Source organism: Anas acuta, chromosome 11 (genome assembly GCF_963932015.1).
Source record: "Anas acuta chromosome 11, bAnaAcu1.1, whole genome shotgun sequence".
NCBI classification, from domain to species: Eukaryota; Metazoa; Chordata; class Aves; order Anseriformes; family Anatidae; genus Anas; species Anas acuta.
In genome coordinates this window covers 20,991,474-21,011,908 of record NC_088989.1, presented here as the reverse complement: position 1 = coordinate 21,011,908, position 20,435 = coordinate 20,991,474, and the positions used below count along the sequence as shown (strand labels likewise).

At 36.9% G+C, this 20,435-nt stretch overlaps 1 protein-coding gene across 18 annotated transcripts in view; it reads right to left on the bottom strand.

Annotated features, from left to right (window-relative positions):
- CACNA2D3 (calcium voltage-gated channel auxiliary subunit alpha2delta 3) overlaps positions 1 to 20,435 on the bottom strand; it is a 463,864-nt gene that overhangs the window by 157,551 nt on the left and 285,878 nt on the right. For all 18 annotated transcript variants that reach the window (XR_011100159.1, XR_011100160.1, XR_011100162.1 and 15 more), the window contains 2 exons: positions 15,052 to 15,130; positions 6,987 to 7,120 (listed from right to left, as the gene is read on the bottom strand). Coding sequence is in view for 14 of the 18 variants with exons in the window: in XM_068694140.1 (XP_068550241.1) it covers positions 6,987 to 7,120; positions 15,052 to 15,130 (213 nt within the window). In the remaining 4 variants the exon portion in view is untranslated. The remainder of the gene's footprint in view (positions 1 to 6,986; positions 7,121 to 15,051; positions 15,131 to 20,435) is intronic.

The following is a 20,435-nucleotide window of genomic DNA, read 5'->3' as shown; positions in this document are numbered from 1 at the left end:
TAATGAATATGCATTAATTCTATTCAGTTGAGAGGTTTATACGTTTACTATCTTGAGCCCTCATTATGTTTTGATAGTTGACAGATCTTACTGAATTTGAAACAATTAATGTTGATAATGGTAATTCATTTATTCTAGATTCAGCAGTAAAGCAAAGAGATTAGAACTGTTCAGTAGCAAATGAGAGTGCTTAATTATGGTGACTGGAAATTTTGGGCCACAGAAATCATAAAAGCTCACAGATTGTTTTTATTGGACTGTCAGTGAAGATTTCCACAGACAACCCACTAATTATCAGACTAAAGGTATGTTGCACCTATATATAAATATGTGCAGGGTTTTATTTTTTTGTTTTATGTACAAGTATCTGCACTGATCACCATTGTTATTTTTCAAGTGCTACCTATAAGATCCCAGTGCAAATATGGCAGACCATAATTGCTGGAGCAGATGGTGTGCATCCTCAAACTGCAATTATTCTCTTACAGAAGCCTTGGAAAAGATGAAATAGTTGGAATTGTAATTTTTTTTTTAAAGGAAAATTTATTTAGACTGCAGAGCTGACGAAAAGGCATTTCCTGAGTTATTTTTTATTTTTTTTCCCATATTGTCAAAAGATGACTGTAGATCCATAGCAGACAAAGCAGTGCTTAAAGAACCTTATTTTAAGAACAAACCTACCTGATGGAATGCCTGATAGCCAAGCACGGGATTTCCTTTTCCTGATTTAATTCACTTAAATAAATGTCAAAGCAAGAAATGGAAATTTTCTTGGGAACCTCAGAATCAGTCAATGTTGTTGACTTGTTCTAATAAAGAACCATTGATCAATAGAGATTAAGTGATGCTGACCACAAAGGAAAGTTTAGATCGTGTAACCAACTCCTAGGTAGTACTGAGGAAAAGCACAAAAAAAAAAAAAAAAAAAAAAAACAACACTCTTTTCTGATTTTTAAAACTGACATAAAAAGAAAAAAAAATACTGCCTGTGTGTGTGTAAATTTTCTTTTTGCAGCTGCTGATTAATGACGTTTCCTGACATTCAGTTCTGCAGTGATTACCAATATTTACTTGCTGTAGATATACATGAGCATTCTGAACACTCTGATGCATTTTAATGCATTCCAGTACTACGATCTATAAGTTAGTTTTGAAATAGAGGCCCAGGGAACCTTTTACCATGATAAAAATGCTAATTACACATACTTATTATAATAGCACAATTAACTTGTGCTACCAAAAGTATTTGAAGGTATCTCTGGGAATAGAAAATAGTGGAAATAGGGTAGTATTTAATTTTTGTTACTTCATAAAAGCTCTTCTGTGCATTGAGCACAAAGAAAATTGAGTGCATGGGAAAAGTAGTAAACAGTATAATACCTCACTCAAAACGCCTGGATGGAAAAAAGGCAAGCATAATAGCATAATAGGCTTTAGTTCAGTGGAGCTACCACAACTTACTGACACCATAAGGGGAAACAAGGTTGTTGGACAGGTTGCCTTACTAGCACAGCATCAGCCTCTTGGTTGGAAAATATTTACAAAAAAAAAAAATCCTTTTAAAAAGATTAAAAAAAAAAAAAAGATTTTTTTTCTTTTTAAAGCAGTTGTAGAATTAAACTAAAATCCATAATTTGATGCACATCTATGAGAAGGTGTGAATGGTGTGAATGAAGAACGGACATACTCTTGAAGGAGAGTATGGAGTAAAAACCACTCACAGCTCGTATTATGACAAGTCATGACCTGTAGCGATTCTGAATGCTTTTTGTATTTTAATGAACTCAACTTCTGAAGCACCAGTCATCTCAAAATATTAAATAATAATTTGCCCTTTTTATGCAAAGGAATCCTCCAGATGGAAACTGAGCAGGGTCAACATGATAATGCATGCCTGAATCTGCTCACAGCTTGAAACTAATAGCCTGAAGGAGATAAACTCAACAGTGCATTAGATCCAGAGAATATCCTAAGTTACACTTATGAGAAACAAATTTTACCAGGAAGAGTCAGCAAAGGTCCAAGTAGGTCAAGTTAATAAACAAATTGACAATTGTAAGCATTTAAGCAGCAGGAACTCAGGCTTTTTTTTTTTTTTTCCCTGCAGAAAAAAGTAACATTTCTCCACATTCCAGACACTATCAAGAGAGTGAGTTAAGGGCTTCTCTACTTTATAGATAATTATCAGAATCCCCAAGAGACTAGTTCTATACATCAGTTTACTGTAATATCTCAGTGCCCAGGCACTTTTCCTTTTTCCCTCCAATATTGTCATTCATATTGACTTGCTATGGCTGCACATATGCTTAAAAGAAGTCATTCACTGTTTTAACATTATGTCCCTCCTGAAATACTTTTATATTTTATAATTATTATCTACTCAGCAAAAAGTGCCATTGGAAGCTTTCATTTAGAAATCCAAGTCTGTTTTTAAGCACTCATTAAGGTATTTTATTTTCTAAAGCATTAGGTACTTGTAGGTCCTACTGATGTTAAAGCAGCAATATCACCATCTAGGGCCTGCTGTATGGCTGTCCTACCTGCAACTCTTACAGAACAACCTCTAGGCTACTCAGCTGAACACCAACACGTAGCGAGATGGCCTCTTCTTCTATTAGACTTCATCAAGAAGGATCTTCCTGTCCCCTCACTCTTGACACCCCAAACACTCTTTCCCATGGACTTGCACAGATCCAACTAAGCTTACTCCCAGTGCATATCAGACTACTGAATAGAGAGGTACAAATGGAAAAGAGATTGATACTAGGGAATGGTGTTGAAAATAGAATCACAGGACAGAATCTGGAGACTACACACCAGCTGATTATTTGCATGCTTTAAAATCCCAACATCTAAGTCTAATGGTATTGGCAGTGCCTAAGCTACCAGCCTGCTGCATGAATTACACTCCAACTGTTGTGAAGCTGACCTTGGAATTAGCACAAGATAGCCTCTAAAGACCATTTCTCAAGTAACTTCCTGAACAGAGTACAACGAGGATCATTCCAGTTCTCCAGAAACCTAACTTCAAATGATTTCAGAAATTTATTAAATTCTTCTGAGAGTCAGTGACATGTTTTTAAGATTACATCACTCCTATGTCAGAAGAGTCAGACTTCAAGTCAATGATAATGTTTCTCGCTGGATCCTACCTAGTATGTTCCAGCATACTGCTGCTTGCTCTAAAACAGCACAGCAGGTCATATTTGGTGAGAAAAGAACAGGGAAGGTATACTTCATCAAAACACAGTGACGCCAATTACATCCATATGTGTGGTCCTGGCAATCTAGCCATGGTTGTTCTGACACTGCTTGATGTAAGAACACTTAAGATTTCTGGCAAGACACTATTTCTTAGCTATCAGGGTCGAAGAGGCAGCCAGGGAGGGGCGGGGACACAAACTGCCTGCAAAACTCAACAAGCCATGGGATGTAAAGGACCATTTAGGTGGCACTTTAATGCCAAAACACTAGAGATGGCTAAGAAATCGATCTCTGAAAAAAGCTCTCAGGCATCTCTAGCTGAGGTAGAGGCACATCTGGTTTGTTATAAGGTTGCCTTTTTTGCTATTTCCAGAGTTTTGTATCTGACTGCCCCAATTCATCCTGGTATTTTTTTTATTTTTTTTTTTAATGGGAGGGAAGGGGAGAGAGGTGGTTTGCAGCTAAGCAGATCACTGTATTCTGGTTTTAAATCTGTTTTCTTGTACCATCCAATGCATTAAGACCCTGAGTGGAGCTCTCAGACATTTATAAATGTGTGTGTGTATGTGCATAGGGATGTTAATTAGACTTAGCCAAAAGAATAAAAAAAAAAAAAGAAAAAAAAAGAGAGAGAGAGAAGAACTTGAAATGGTGTTGTTTTGGAGTAAAAGAGCTAGCATTTGGGTTAAAGTAGTTCCTTCATTCAAGAATACAACATCACTGTGTTTGTTTTGTTTGTTTTTTAATTTCATTTTCTCATCCAACATCCCTGCCCCATGCTCCCTCTAGTGTTCTGAGCTATGAATTACATCTACACACACCTGCTGTATCAACAGAATCACAGAGGTTGCTGCTGAAGCGAGAAACAGAATCACAGAGGTTCATCTAGGTTGGAAGAGACCTCCAAGATCATCGAGTCCAACCTCTGACCTAACACTATCAAGTTCTCCACCAAACCATATCACTAAACTATAAATCTAAATGTCTTTTGAAGACCTCCAGGGATGGTGACTCCACCACTTCCCAGGGCAGACCATTCCAATGCCTAACAACCCTCTCAGTAAAGAAGTTCTTCCTAAGATCCAACCTAAACCTCCCCTGGCACAACTTTTGACCATTCCCCCTCGTCCTGGCACAACGCACATGGTAGGACAGACCAGACCCCACTTCACTACAGCCTCCTTTGAGGTACCTATAGAGAGTGATAAGGTCGCCCCTGAGCCTCCTCTTCTCCAGGCTGAAAAATCCCAGCTCCCTCAGCTGCTCCTCGTAAGACTTCTTCTCCAGGCCCCTCACCAGCTTCGTCGCCCTTCTCTGGACACACTCAAGCACCTCCATGTCCTTCTCGTAGAGAGGGGCCCAAAACTGAACACAGTACTCGAGGTGCGGCCTCACCAGAGCCGATTACAGGGGGACGATCACTTCCCTAGACCTGCTGGCCACACTGCTTCTTATACAAGCCAGAATGCTGTTGGCCTTCTTGGCCACCTGAGCACACTGCTGGCTCATATTCAGCTGACTATCAACCATCACTCCCAGGTCCTTCTCCGCCAGGCAACTTTCCAACCACTCATCTCCCAGCCTGTAGCTCTGCTTGGGGTTATTGCACCCCAGGTGCAATACCCGGCACTTGGCCCTATTGACCTTCATACAGCTGGCCTCAGCCCATTGGTCCGGCCTATCCAGATCCTCCTGCAGAGCCTTCCTACCCTCGAGCAGATCTACACACGCACCTACCTTGATGTCATCAGCGAACTTACTGAGGGTAAGCACTCGATCCCCTCATCCAGATCATCGATAAAGATACTAAAGAGGACTGGCCCCAGTACTGATCCCTGGGGGACTCCACTAGTGACCGGCCTCCAACTGGATTTGACTCCATTCACCACAACTCTTTGGGCCCAGCTATGCAGCCAGTTTTTAACCCAACAAAGTATATGCCAGTCCAAGCCACAAGCAGCCAGTTTCTCAAGGAGAACGCTATGGGAAACAGTGTCAAAAGCCTTGCTGAAGTCAAGGTAGACCACATCCACAGCCTTTCCCTCATCTAGTTAGTATTTAACATAATATTACATTCTTCATTTTGCTGAGAATTTCCATAATTTAGGGGAGAATTACCAAAAGTTAGACTAAGTTTTCTGAATATATTCCTCCCTGCGGTGGAAATACAGGCTAAAAAAGCAGAAAGAGAGTGAAGTGTAAAATTAATTCTGAAACAGAACTCTGTACTTTCTTGGTAGGGAAAAGGAAGAACTTGGTGTTGAGAAAGATGAATTTCATTTGCAACAACAATTTTAATCCAAGATTCAAAGGCCAAGAGCAAAAAGGTTAGTTGCACTAAAACACCAATTACATGGATCTTTTTCTACTATTCTCTCTAGCAAAAAGACAAACTCCCTTTAACATATACACATTGATTACTTCAAGCATGTAAAAACCAAGAGGTGAATGAGAAACAGATTTTCTTAGTCATCTCCCCATTTCATGAAATGAAAAAGGGGTAGTTTTCTTCTCACCCTGTTGTGTATCAATAACAGAAGGAGAACACAGAAGAAACTGGATTAACACCTTCTTTAAAAAAGGAATAGAGATGAGTAAGGTCGCTCCGAAAGAATAAAACCTTATGTCCATGCAAGTTTTTGTTTCTTCTGAGTAGCTACAGTTTTAGTATTTATTTTATATTACAAATAGCACCAGCTGAAGAATAGAAAAGACCTAAACAAACAAGAAGATGAAGCAAAACTCTATTCACATCATAGTTGTCGTTTTTTTGGTTTCATTTTTGTGATTTTTTTTTTAATATTTTTGCATCAATTTAAATCTTCTGAAAGCATTCCAGAATTTCAAAACAAATGAGAAATCACATTAATAAAAAAAAAAAAAAAAGTGAAGCTGGTGCATTTTTCCTGCCTTGCCGTATTTTTCCAGAGGTATATAGAAGAAAAAGAAGAAAACAATTTTGCCACTAGTCATCTGTGATCTTCTATTCATTACATTATATACGTGGCATCATATTGTACCACATGACAGATATTTGCTGCAAACTCTTGTTCTATGGATAACAGAACCAAACCAAAATACTTTAATTGGATTAAAAAAAAAAAAAAAAAAAGAAACTAAAAGCTATTTTAGATCAACTCATGAAAATGAACAACCCTTAATGATATTAAAAAAGATGGTGTACTCAGTCACTGCATAACAGAAAATTCTGCTTTAACTCTAATGTTTCACAAGGATATCAAGTTAAAATTAGAAGGTTGCGACAAATTTGTTAACAGATCACCCAGTCAATCCACAATAAAGGCAGAATCTTCTAGCTGTTCTTCCCCCAGGACATCACAGTTGTCACCTAGCTGTTCATCCACCATTCTATACTAAAAATATTGATTCTAGTCAATCTGTTTTTATACTGACTTATTCATATATTCTACATGTACATGGTTTAAAACATATAGAAGAAATGGTTACTCAATCCAATCAATTTCTGTTCAATGTCTGTTTTTAGTAAGAAGAATGTACATTCCGAGGTCATAAATTAATAAATGATGCTGTGACTCATGTTTGCTTCATTTTTTCTATGTAACTTACAACGTATAAATATCTACTGAAATTAATTCAAACTATTTGATTGTAACAAAGATATCAAATCCTGATTTTCACATAGAATTGGAGCATTCCAGTGACAGAAATACACAACTAGTGTTTTTACCACAACAGTTTTACTCAGAATTCCTAATTATATGTAGTAAGCCTATATTAAATACTTCCTTATGCAGACTTACAGTGCTGTCAATATATGCTTCAGTCCATACTACATCATGCTCTTGGTCAATAACCTTTGGTCGGCTAAGAACGTGGAGGTATTCCATGACATTCTCTTGAACATCAGCTAAGGTAGAAATCTGAGTAAAAAAGCCTGTGAAAACACACAATTTGAAGTTATAAACCAGGCAGAACAAATTAAAGAAGATTTCAACAAGAAGTATGATATGTTATGTCTTTTTTTTTTTTTGTCTTTTTTTTTTTTTTCTGCTTCTTTATTTGCAAAGGAGAAATGCAATGAAGGAATGTTTTATGAGAAGCAGCCCCTCAAGCAGTAGTAACCAGTAAAAGAGGTCTGTAAAACTCTCAGACATTCTTGGAGAGCAAGTTTCCCCAAACTGCTATAAATCACTGCATGGCCTGTCCCAAACTCTCTATTTCCAGAAAACTTTTGTTGCTTGATGGTAAAGAAGTTTGGGTATTTTTTGTTTCTAAATGGTGCACACTTTAAAAATACAAACTGGTATCAATACCTTTGTACAAAAACATCTCATCCAAAGTTTGTCTGGTTTCAAGCAGCATTACTGATTAGAACTACAGACACAAAACAGTAGCTGTCAATGTTCTAAAATGCTCATCCTTGTAGAATGTTACTAAACCTCAGATAACAGCAATAGGTTATTTTCCCAGGTCACTGGGAATGGAGACTGCAACTAGAATTGCTTGACTAAGTATTCACAGCTTTATTAATCCTTTGAAACATCTCCTACAAACTGAGAACACTGAGAACAGCAGAGGCCACAGCTGTTTGAGCTGTCACCACTTCCTTACCATTGCTTAGACGTCAATTACCTTTACAACACAGTGACCTTGGCATCTGGAGCCCACATCATGAAAGGGTTACAAAGGACTGACAGATTTCAAGGTCATAGTTCCATCAGGCCTTACTTAACTGCATCAAATGTCCTTAGTATAAATTCATTTCCTTTAGTGAGAAAAGAACAATATGGAATTTTCATGAAAGGTCTTGATGCAATTTTAGTCTTTTGATATGATCATATCTTCTGTGGAGCTGCAGTATCAAGCTTCAGCAGAAAACTTGGCAGCTTGAAAAAACTTTTGAGATGTGTTTATTATAAACAGGGCCAGGCCTGGCAAGGTTGCAAGGGTGCTCTGTGGTCTGAAAGCTAGAACTTTCTGATTTGGTACATTTGCCAATAATTTGTGCAGTACAAAACTGATGTTTCTACATAAATTCCATCTCATCCCAGCCATAGATTTACATGTATATATTAAGACACAGTGTAAGGACAGACTTAAGGGCAGAGATCTATAAAATGACAATTCATATAAGTTGTTTAATGAATATTTTCAACTCAGTAAGAAAAAAGTTTTTTCTCATAATCAAGTTTACTATACTATCAAGTCAGATATTCATAGTATAGTAGTATAGTATTCAAACTCATCGTGTACTACATACTATGCTTGTAATACAGCATACAGTATACTGTTCAAATATTCAGGATTCTACTTAAAGGATTTTATTTAAAATTTATTTTTTTCTGTTAAGTCTAGTATTATGTGAGGAGGTTAACTGAATGCTAAACATAATATTAAGGCAAGTGTTTTTTTTTTTGCCTCAGGTTTTGAAAATATTTTCTGACAGAGTAAATTGATTGACATAAGCTTAATTAGGGAACCTGTACTTGAAAAAGCGGAATTCTATGTATGAATTTAGTTCCCTGTTGAAAATAATAAAAAATACATATATAGCATGATTTTATGAATTATTGCCTTAGAACACTTATGAGAAAATGCAATGTTTAAATTACTCTTCCTGAAATGCTGCCTCCTCCAATTTTGTCACTGCTGAGACTCCCAAATCAAAATGTGTGGGTAATAAGGGATATTTCACTATCTGGTCCTTTTCATTTGGTGTAAATGAATGAAAATACAAGCTATTCACGTAACTTTATAACATACATATACACACATATGTATGTATATTTACACACTGTGGCTTATAAAACTTTCAGTCAAAGATTCAAAATACACTAGAACTGTGTGGACTCCTCATTTTACAGCAGGTGATCTACACTTTCCTTACAGCAGTTCTGAGTGTCTGAATTCTGGTATGCCTCATTTCAGAAAGCTCAAAAGAGAACCAATATTGGAAGCCATTTGTTCAGCATTGTTCACATCTCAAGTTACATACTCAAAAATCAAGGTCACTCACAAAAAATCAGAAAAATAAAGCAGAGGCAAAAGTAGACTACTAAGCCTTTTGCCTTTCTTCCTTCTACTTAAAATAGTGTACAGTGTCTGCAAATCAGGATTCAGATCACTAAAAGGAAAGAGCACACAAAACACTGCTCATTTATTTGTGGGAGACGTGCAACAGGGGACCTCCAGTTATGTTCACCTCTCCTGTTCTCCTGCTACCAAATACATACTTTCAATTGTTTGTTCCAGTGTTTTCTATGCAATTTTATATCACCACTCCAGTATTATTTGTTCTGTTTAGCTCATGAACTTTTCAGTACTGTCCTGGTTTCAGTTGGGATAGAGTTGATTTTCCTCCTCGTACCTGGAATGGTGCCATGTTTTGGATTGGGATGAGAGGAGTGCTGATAACATGCTGATGTTTTAATTGTTGCAGAGCAGTGCTTACACCAAGCCAAGGACTTTTCAGCTTCTCGCTTCGTCCTGCCAGCGGGCAGGCTAAGGATGCAGCAGGAGCTGGGAGGGGACAGACCCAGGACAGCTGACCCAAACTGGCCAAAGGGGTATTCCATACCATCTGACATCATGCTGAACAATATATAGGGGTGGCTAGCTGGGGTGGCAGACGCCGGACTGCCAGGGCTAGGCTGGGCATCGGTCAGCGGGTGGTGAGCAATTGCACTGGGCATCACTTGTTTCACATACATTATTAGTAATAGTACTATTATTATTATTATTATTATTATTATTATTATTATTATTATTATTATTATTATTATTATTATTATTATTATTATTATTATTATTATTTTCCTGTCTTAATAAACTGTCTTTATCTCAACTCACAGGCTTCACTTTCCCGTTCTTCTCCCCCATCCCAGAGAGGGAGTGGGGAAGTTGAGCGAATGGCTGTGTGGTGCTTAGCTGCTGACCGGGTTAAATCACAACAAGTACATATCATGCCAATATTTGCACTTCTCTTACATCAGTGTGCAATGGAACACTGTAAATGGAGCAGAGATCTGCTTGCACTAAGTATTGTACAGTGAACAAAGTAGTAACACGTGTACTTATTCCCTTAATATATATTAAATAATGTCTAAAATGTCAGAGCAGATTAACTGCTTGAAAAATTGGCATTGCATCTAAGGCGATGAAAAGGTCATTTTTAATCAAACAGCACTTTCACACCCATACATGTTGAAATCAGTTAGTTAACACTTTTTAATGTCATACTTCAATTAAATTCAAAACCTCAAAGGCTCATTTAACACTTGTCTATGCCTGGAAATTTGTTTAATCACAGTTTATAAGTTACTTTTCAGATAGAGAATACCTTGCTGGAATTTACTCTGATTGCATCCTGAAAGTTTTAGTGTCAGTTTTTCAAGTGAAAAAAACAGTTTGGTAACACTTCAAAGTCTGATACACATTACAAGACACTGATAATAGTGAACATTGTAGGGTTTTTGGTGGTGGTGTGTTATTGTTTGTTTAGAAGAGATCCATCTGGACCAAGAACAGCCAACTTGAGCAGACACCTACGTAAGCAGTTTATTCACAAGTATTGTTAATATGGATGGATATTACATTAGATATTTCTCCTTGTAGTGTTTTTAAGAATTCATTTTCTCATATCTGATATAACACCTGACATAATATCACAAAACTCTCCAGGCAGCATGTTACATTCAAAGTATTCATTTCTTGCTGTAGTACTTGCAAAATGTATCCCTAAACTGCACAATAGAGAGAACAATTTCTTATCCCTATTTCCTAAGACTAACAGAGATAATGATTCAGTCTCTGTTATTCTGAATCAATTTTGAACAAACTTGAAGAAATAAAGGTCTCAAAGACAAATGAAAATTTGTGGCTCTGCCCAGATTGAAAGTAACATTGAGCATCCTGTTTGAAAGGAGCCAGATGGTAAATCAGCACATGTATACTGGCATGCATGTAGTTGCAGGCTAGCTATGCAGTGCTCCTTGCCAGAGAGTATGACAGAGAGTATGACAGCTAGAGGAGTCAAGGTTAGCAAGTGGAGGAAAAAGAGTTTAGTGTGAAAAAAAAAAAAAATAAATCATTTCTGTATTTCACAGATCATATATCAGGCTGCAACAGAAGGAAAGTTGAAAGAAAGAATGTTAAAGACTTTATTCTTTTTAATTGGTTAGTTTCAAATAACTAAGATTAAAGAAATGTAAGAATTGCTGCTAAAGATATGCAAAAGACAAGTCTTAGATGAAGATGGTGTCAACCATATGGATTCTCTCTAGGTTTTTTATAATGTGATCCCAGGTGTGAGTTTCATTTTCAATCTTTGCAAAGTTCCTTGAAGATTTAGTCTGTTTAAATATGGTTTGTATCCTTAAAAATATGGTTTGCATGCTTTTGTAATTCACATTAGGAAAACTTAACAAAGATTTTATCATTTCCATGAGTCATTTAATATGAAGTTAGCTATCTTTTATGAATTTATGGTTCATCTATTTACTTATTTCTATAAAAGGTTGTTTTCCTATTGTTTTAGCCTCTATTACAGAAAAGAGAAAGAAATTGCAAAAGCTACATAAATTACCTTTCCCATATTTTGATGCTTGTTCTAATATTTGGTTTTGGACTTTCTCCTGTTGAGAAAACTCCACCAAAAGTTACTATAGCATAGCTAGAGGCAGCATTGGGTAATATTCTTAGTTCATTTTCCCTGGTACATTTAGACATGTTGATGATTCATGTGTTCATAACTGTGTGTAACAAATGTCAAACCTCACAGGAATTAGCTTCCTAACACTGATAAATTAAACTCCTATCCAAAGATCAAATGGGTTTAAAAACCTTACTCTTCCTATACCAAGGATTTATCATCAGATAAAGACATGCTCTGAAATTCTGAGCACAGTTGCTGAGGCCATGTAAACAACAGCAGCAAACCTGTGCTTAAATTTTTGCATTCTAACACCTGCTTCTTAGTTCCCTGGTGTGTGAATTATGCTACCCCACAGCTCCTTGCAGTCAGCACTAATTTTTGTCCCCAGCAAGAAAAACTCGTGAGGGAAATGAGTAAGATTTGGTAATGACAAGCATGAGATACATATAACAATGTAGTTAAACACAGACGCTTATGCTCTGCCTTTCCATATTACACAGTCCATTGCAGTTTTTGGATAGATTCCTTTCCTCTAAAATGTCCACCATTAGACATGGAACTTTTAAAAACGCCTCCGAAAGATTTTTTTTTTTTTTTAAACAGAGTGCAGCACTTTTCGTTTTCTGGGCACATGTAGAATAAATGCATTATTGCAACTAATAAAACATCAGAATTAAAAAAAAAATCCTCTTTGCATAGGGACCGAGGGGGAATTCATTGTTTCACTGCAGCTGTAAAGCTCCCATGGAGAATTCACCCCCTCCTCCTAAGAGGTCTCTCAAGCAGGTGAACAGTATCTGTAGCTGGCTGCCTGCCACTCCCCACAATAGCCCAGAGTGCAGGAGGTGCTGGGGTCATGCTATTAGTGGGAATGGATGTGACTGGGGCTTCCTGTAAGCAACTCTTCTCTGCTAATACAATAGTCTATAAACTGCTACAGCTGGGGCACAATTTGCCTCAGGGCTGATCTGTCCTCTGCTGGCAGTTAGATAGCCACTATCAGACCTCTGATATGCAAAGCATTTTTTCTTCAGTGCTTTCCCAGCTTCTGCTCCTTTGTACTGATGAATCCCCTCCTTTGTCCATTTTGCAATATGCCAGCCACAGCAATGCTGGGTAATTAATAAACATTCTGAACAGAGGCTGTCAAATTGCTAATGCATAGAGAAATTTCCTGGGGAGTGGGGGGCATTTAATGCCGTCTGTTTTGTTAGTCAGTAACACATTAACTCCCATCTTTCTCTTACAGCTTTCTACTGGAAGTGACTGCTGAGGGAAAGGTAGTAAGTGCTTACTTTAAAATCTGGCACATGCATGCTGTGCGTTTAGGAAAATCTTATTTTTGTTCACTTGAGGATGTTAGTAAATCTTAATTCTTTTCCTTCATGTACACCATTTCACGATACAGAAGACTGAATCATTGCAAATTGCACAAACTACTCCACAGGGTCACTGGGGCTCCTGAATGTTTTAATGTATTTAAAATGGTTTGGTGTTTTGCTTCATCAAGTGAACTCCCTCTAAATATGCCCTACTTATACACAGAAATGTAACAGAAAAAGGGGAGGGGTGAAGTTATGTTGTTGAAGGTTTCACCACCAGAATCTAGAAGCTAAATATGTTTTGCAAGGTGGTATAAATTTCCCCTGTGACCCTTTTTGATGGAAAGGACTGCTGTCCACAGTCCAGTCAGCTGTAAAACCTGCAAACAGCTTTCATCTATGTTGTGCTTCCAAGGGGAAAATCACTGCAAGGAAAATTGATTTTAGGGTCATTGACCCTCAGTGACAACAACATACTTTGGCCCATCCATGCAAGTAGTAAACTGCAGTCCAGCCATATAGCCAATCTTTAGACCAGCTTTACTACACTGCTCATCTGTCTGCGCTGTAATCCCTCCTTTCACTAAAAGAAAATGGGTGAGCTCTAGCTAAAAATTGTAAAGGAAAAAACTCTAAATCCATACTGCCTGACATGACTATTTATGCTGAATCCAATTATGATTTTCAAAGCTGTAAGAAAGCATTTATATACTAATTAGAGGTAAAAGACTTTTTGAATTATAAGCTACCAGAAAGCAGGTATTGTACCTACTAAACAGTTAAAAAAAAAAATAAATGTATAGAAGAAACAGTCATTAAACTGCATCAAACTGTTTAGTTGATCTACTTTGTAAGATTCTAACTGGAAGCAACATGGCTCTGAAAAGAACAAAGTAGTCCTGAAGAATGACAAAGGTGACCCCTCTGAGAATAAAGACATGGACCAGATGATCTAGTGAGGCAGTCTCTATTGCCTGGTCCTAATTTCTGAGTTTCTGTACTTAGATCTTTATGAATCTGAACAGCAGGGCTAAAAAGCTAAAAGATTTTGTTGATTAAATTGCCTTCAAAAAGATGCTTCAAAGGATTCTTATACTATTACTTAAACTAAATTATGGTGTAATATTAGCTGATTAAGACAAGACTTCAAACTAAGTAATTTCCATCAGCTGGACATAACAGTAGTTAAAGAAATAATGACTAAATGGATAGCACCTGATGCAATTCATCATAATATAATGTGACACAAAGGAAGGTTTTTCTGTTGTTGTTTGTTTTGTTGTTGGGTTTTTTGTTTGGTTTTTGTTTGTTTGTTTTTTGTTTTCCAAGAGAAAAGGAAAACCTGAAGAGTAATTAGTTTTTTGTGTGCACTTTTTTTTTTTTTAACCTCTGAATCATTCTTACTTATTTACTTATATTAGTCAATCATTTTACTGTAGCATCTCAGCATCTTACATGTTTTAATGCCCCTTCTTACAGAATATAAACCTGTTTTTTCAATTACACTGTCAGCTCCTCAAGGGACAGGATGGCTGGTGTTTTACATGCCACGCCTAACTCAACAGGACTCACACCCAGTGTTCTTAGGTACCAAAGTAACTGTGACCAAGTAGTAACAGCTACAACAGGACACCCAATTTGAAACTAAGGTTTGGTCTCTGAACTAAAATTTAAGACCACATCTTAAAAAGATTCAGATGTTTTAAAAAAGAAAATATATTTTAAATTACATGCTATGGATAAATAAGTTTTTTTCATCCTGGAAAAAAACAACCCATCCTCTTTGATTAGTTGTCAGTGGCACTGTACCTGTAAAACAGGTCAATTATTCAGGAAGACCCAGTGATACAGTTTTGAAAGCAAGGCTTTCACAGTTGAAGGTTAACTAACCTTTGTTAGCACAGGCCATCCACTTCAGGTTATCAGCAAAAGCAGCTTCTCTTCCGATCAGATAGGTAAAAATACGAACCTGAATATACAATGAAGAGATCAAGTCAATTAATGCTGCAGCCACTTAAAACCTACACAGTGGAACTTCCCATACAGATATGCAGTTCAGGTATGGATAGACCCTTTTTAAGAAAGTATTACTGCAAGTAATGTCTTCATGGTGAAATATGGCTTTTGTTCGATGTAACAGAATGGCTGATCTCTTTTGATGTTTCTAATACCTGACATGTAACAAACGTTTAGGTTACATGGCTGAAGTATAAGTGAGAATAAACTAAAACCATCAGAGTACATGACAAGACAGTGTTTTAGGCAAATCTGTTCTGCATTTATGAATTCAGAAAATTGCTGTGGTGTGGAAGAAGAGGCAGAAATAGTAAATGCTACTATGGAAGAATCTGAAATTCCAGGCAAGCCAATTCCCATCGGTTTTCAAAATTCATATGCCATTGTCCCTGTGTCAGCCTAGAGGCAGGTACCCATAGGTGGTACTTGTGCTATCATCAAGTGATAAATTGAAGATTCGTGTGCAGGGTTGTGACAATTCCAGATAAAAGCATCTGTGCAAAGAACCACGCCACTGGGCTATGCATGTGCGTGCGCAGATATACACAAAGGGACATCTGTTCAGAGATCCTGCAAATGCAAAATATTTGCCTCATATCCCCTTTTCTCTTCAGATAAACATACATGTACGTTAAGGAGTCCTTCCAATCAAGCAGATCAACCACAACTTTATTGTATTTACTGCAAAACAGTATCTGTCTCATCTGTGTATGCTGACTCTATCCTACTTTCTTTTAACAGGAGTGGGTGAATTAACATGAGCTAATGTTATTTTTGGTAATGTGGACAGAAACAAGTAATGCTAAAATACCTGCACATTGACCTATACTATCTCTGCTAAATGATTTTCACTAACACAGCACACTGATATCAAACTCCATGATAGTTTTTGCAATGTGATGCTCTTTACACAGCCCCTGAAATAAACTGACTTAAATCCAAGATTAGCGTTAAGGATTTGTCTTTCAGGTTTGACAGAAGCTCAGACATAGAATTTGGACATCTGAAAGATTTTTTTTTTTTTTTTTTTTGAAGGGTATCATGGTCATTCCCAGTCATAGTCTCCCATTATCAGATATTTCTAGCAAATACTCTATTTTTTTCTTCTCAAAACATTACACTTGTCAAGTTTGTCCAAAATAAAACTTTAAAGTACATGGCATACTATCTGGGAGGTAATAGTCTTGTACTCCTGCTCTCTTTTTTTTCTTTTCTTTTCCTTTTTTCCTTTGATCTTCTTGTTAGCATTATTACTGCTTCGTGGCTTTTTCATGACCAAGATTAGCATCAGTTTTATACCTAGTGTGATACTGCTTGGAGAACACTGTTCTGCAAAAAAGATCATCAGTTACTCATCTCTAACATCTGTGAGTCTACAGATATAATTTGATATGGGCCATAGAACACACAACACAAAAGGAAACTTTTTCCAGGATGCAGATAAAAAAACCTACACAAGAAATAACGAGACTTCAGGTATGAGACCTAAAACTTTGAAGATTTGTATGGTATTATATAGCTTTTATTGTTTTTGTTTGTTTGTTTGTTTTTGTTGTTTTTTCTGTTTGTTTGTTTGTTTGTTTTGGGGTGGTGGTGGTGTTTGTTTTGTTTTTTTTGTTTGTTTTTTTTTTTTAACTGATATACAATTTAATGTTTTTCTGTACCAATATTAAAAACGCTTGAGGGCTGGAAAAAGTAAAGCTAGTACATAGCAGATTATCCCCTTGCAATCTTCAATCTGGCCTGGAAATTTCAGAGGAAATTAGATTTATATAATTAAGGCCATGACTTCCAAGACATTAGCAGTGTCAGAATGGATACAGGAAGACATGAAAGGAAATGTTGAAGAAAAAAAAAATCTGAGAAAGGTTATTTGGCTCTGGCCCAATAACCTAAAAGAAGACTTGCACTTAACTGAATTGTGAGAGAAACAAACAGCTTTTTTTCAGGAGTATAGGATGATTTCTGAGGAGGAAATTACTCTTTCAGTTGGTCAGTATCAGTTATGTGCCCTGTTGCAAAATGCAAAAATGGTTTTCACATTTTAGATGTGAGAAAAAGCAGCACTGTGTGCAAAGATTGTGACCAGACTTTTAAATTCCTTTAAAGACATCTCCAGCAATAGCCTTACACCAGAGAAACAATTCTGATTTTTATGAATAAGTGCATTCACACACACAAATGCATGCACAATTCTCATCTGAAAAGCACAGTAGAAGACAGATTGTTCAAGACCTGAATAAAATCCATCTAGAGCTATTTGTTACAAGAACAAGTTGCTCATTAATTGCCTGAAAGTAGGAAGAGGAGCATCCGCTTGTTATTATTAGGAGAAATACTGTTTTGAAGAAAAACTGAAGGCTACCCGAACATCCTGGACAGAACAAACACCTCACGAAGTCATGGGGCATCCCAAGCTAGGGGAATGGCCCATGCAGGGCAAGGCCACTTCTCAAGGGGACCTCAAGATGCTGAAGGCCTGGGCTGACAGCATCTTCATAAGGTTCAACATGAAAACGTCCTGTATCTGGCACAGAAAAAAACAAAACAAACAAACAAACAAACAAAAAAAACCAGCACAGGTAACAGGGAGATGGTTAGAAAGCAACTTTACAGAAAACTGCCTTGGGTCCATGGTGAACAAGAAGCAGGGAGCCCCTTAGGCAAAAGAGGTCAAGTTCATACTGGGCTGTATAAGCAAGCTGTACACCAGTGAGGTTATTCCTCTCTATTCTGGAGTAATGTCACCCCACTACACACACCAGTTTTGGACTCCCCTGTACAAGACAGACACTGACTCACTGACTCATTCTCCTTGAATGCAGCCTCTAAGATGGCAAGGGGGAAAAGTCAGAACAACAGAAATTCTGAAGAGTTCTAAGGAAAAACCTTTTAATTATGAGTGTAATAAAATATAAGAAGACATTGTCCAGAGAATTTGTAGAACCTGCATCCTGGGAGATATGCAAGATCTGGCCAGACGAGTTCCTGAACAGTGTAATCTTATTTCACCTTCTCTGAACAAGTTTATTTTCTACAGAAGTTTTAAAATGTACTTGGAGGATTTCTCTCTTTATTCTCAGTTGTGATACTATAGTCCTCATTGTCCCCTTTTCAGTTTTCGTAATGGCCAAATCCTTTCTAGGCATACAGAGTGTCTTGCATTATTATTTTGCCTAAAGACAAGACTTCAATCACAAAATCTTCTCCAGTCTTTCAAAGATAAAATGTAATAGAATTCAATCATGATTTATATTTATGTCATTTTAAAAAAGATATGCACTGTGTAGAGTAGTTAATTAGTTTGAATTAAATAGTATGCATAATCCGACTAAGAGTCTAGAGGACACAGCATTAAAGAATAGTACTTTCATGCTTTGTTGATAGCTACCAAAACCATTAATAAAAAAATCTTTATTTTCTAAACACAAGTGAAAGGGCACAGTGAGATTCATACACTGAAAATATAGCATAAATCACTGTCACAGTTTATCTTTCTGAAAATAATGCTAGAATATAGCCTATGATGAGACTGAATACATCTGAGAGATTTATATCTAATGATCTGCTTTAATCTATACAGAATCAAAAGACACTGTGCTCCTAATAAAAGGAGACCAGCCTTATCTAAAAGAATGAGTGGTAAGCATGATAATAGGTCTAGGCAGCAACCAAACTGCATTAAACCTACAAATAATAAAATTTCAGGAAATAGGTATCATAGATCATTATGAAGAATGGACTGCCTCTGTGATACTGTTGCAAGGATTTTAATGATTTTTCTCTGAGTGCATTTTACACATATAGTTTATTTGGTATCTGCAGTTTCTCTGGAAGTTATTTAAAGCATCATCAGAAATACTGCTAATTGGTTGGCATTACTTCAAAAATATAAATAAAACCTATAGACAGCTCACACTGAAGATGAGTGATCATTTCATTAAATGCTCTTATATTTCCTTATCCCAATGAGCTTTGTATTTTTCTCTATTCTCTTTTCGCTGCAACATTATATAAATGGCATTTACTAGGTCTACCATAAAGTACAAAATCTTCTGTAAAAAGAAATATGTGTTAAGCTATATTTTTAAAATGCCATCTCTATACTGTTCATTACTTAATAGAGTGACTTATTATTTATAGTAATACAAGTTCCCAAAGGTATTCCAGTTTAAAAAAACAAACAAACAAACAAACAAACAAACAGAGATATTGAAGTTTACCTTTCTTTGATGATTTTAAAGATACATTAATGGGTTTTATGGATATTGTTTAATTCTCCATTCAGGATAGTGAGAAAAATTCCCAAAATCAGCTCCTATAGCAAACAATTCTGATTATTAACCTACTTCTAAAAGTTTCATTGATCAGTTCATTGAATCCACCAGTGGAAGGTTAATCCTCTGTGGGCTTGCAGTGGGAAACACTCATGCATCCCTAACCGTTCAGAGTAGAATCAGTTTTACAAAACAAAGCTTGCCATGTCGCTTTCTGCTGTCTGAGATCACAGGAACGACTTAGGTAATAAATGAAGTCAAAACTGAAACTTTCCGGAGTAAGTCTAGAATCTAAATACCATTTTTCAAAACCAAACTTGGCTCTACATACCTTTTTTATACTGGTTTTACTGTTTTGAAAAGGCATAAAGATAAATCTTACGTAATAATTCTAGATGCACTGTTACAGACCCATTGTATGATACCAATAAGCAGGGAAAAAGCAACTGTGATCACAAAACTTCTTTTCTGTATCTATGTAAAAATATAACATAAGTCAACAGTACAGCATTACTGCATTACCACTGAAAGATAAGTTCTAATTACTTCAACTTCTGTATGTGGACAAGGCCTACACAGTGATGGGTTTACATACGGAATCGCAGAAGCACCTCGGTTGGAAGAGACCTCCAAGATCACCAAGTCCAACCTCTGACCTGACACTATCAAGTCCTCCACTAAACTATATCATGAAGCTATAAATCTAAATGTCTTTTGAAGACCTCCAGGGATGGTGACTCCACCACTTCCCTGGGCAGACCATTCCAATGCCTAACAACCCTCTCAGTAAAGAAGTTCTTCCTAATATCCAACCTAAACCTCCCCTGGCACAAATTTGACCATTCCCCCTCATCCTGGCATCAGGCTTGTGGGAGAATAGACCAACCCCCACCTTGCTACAGCCTCCTTTGAGGTACCCGTAGAGTACAATAAGGTCGCCCCTAAGCCTCCTCTTCTCCAGGCTGAAAAATCCCAGCTCCC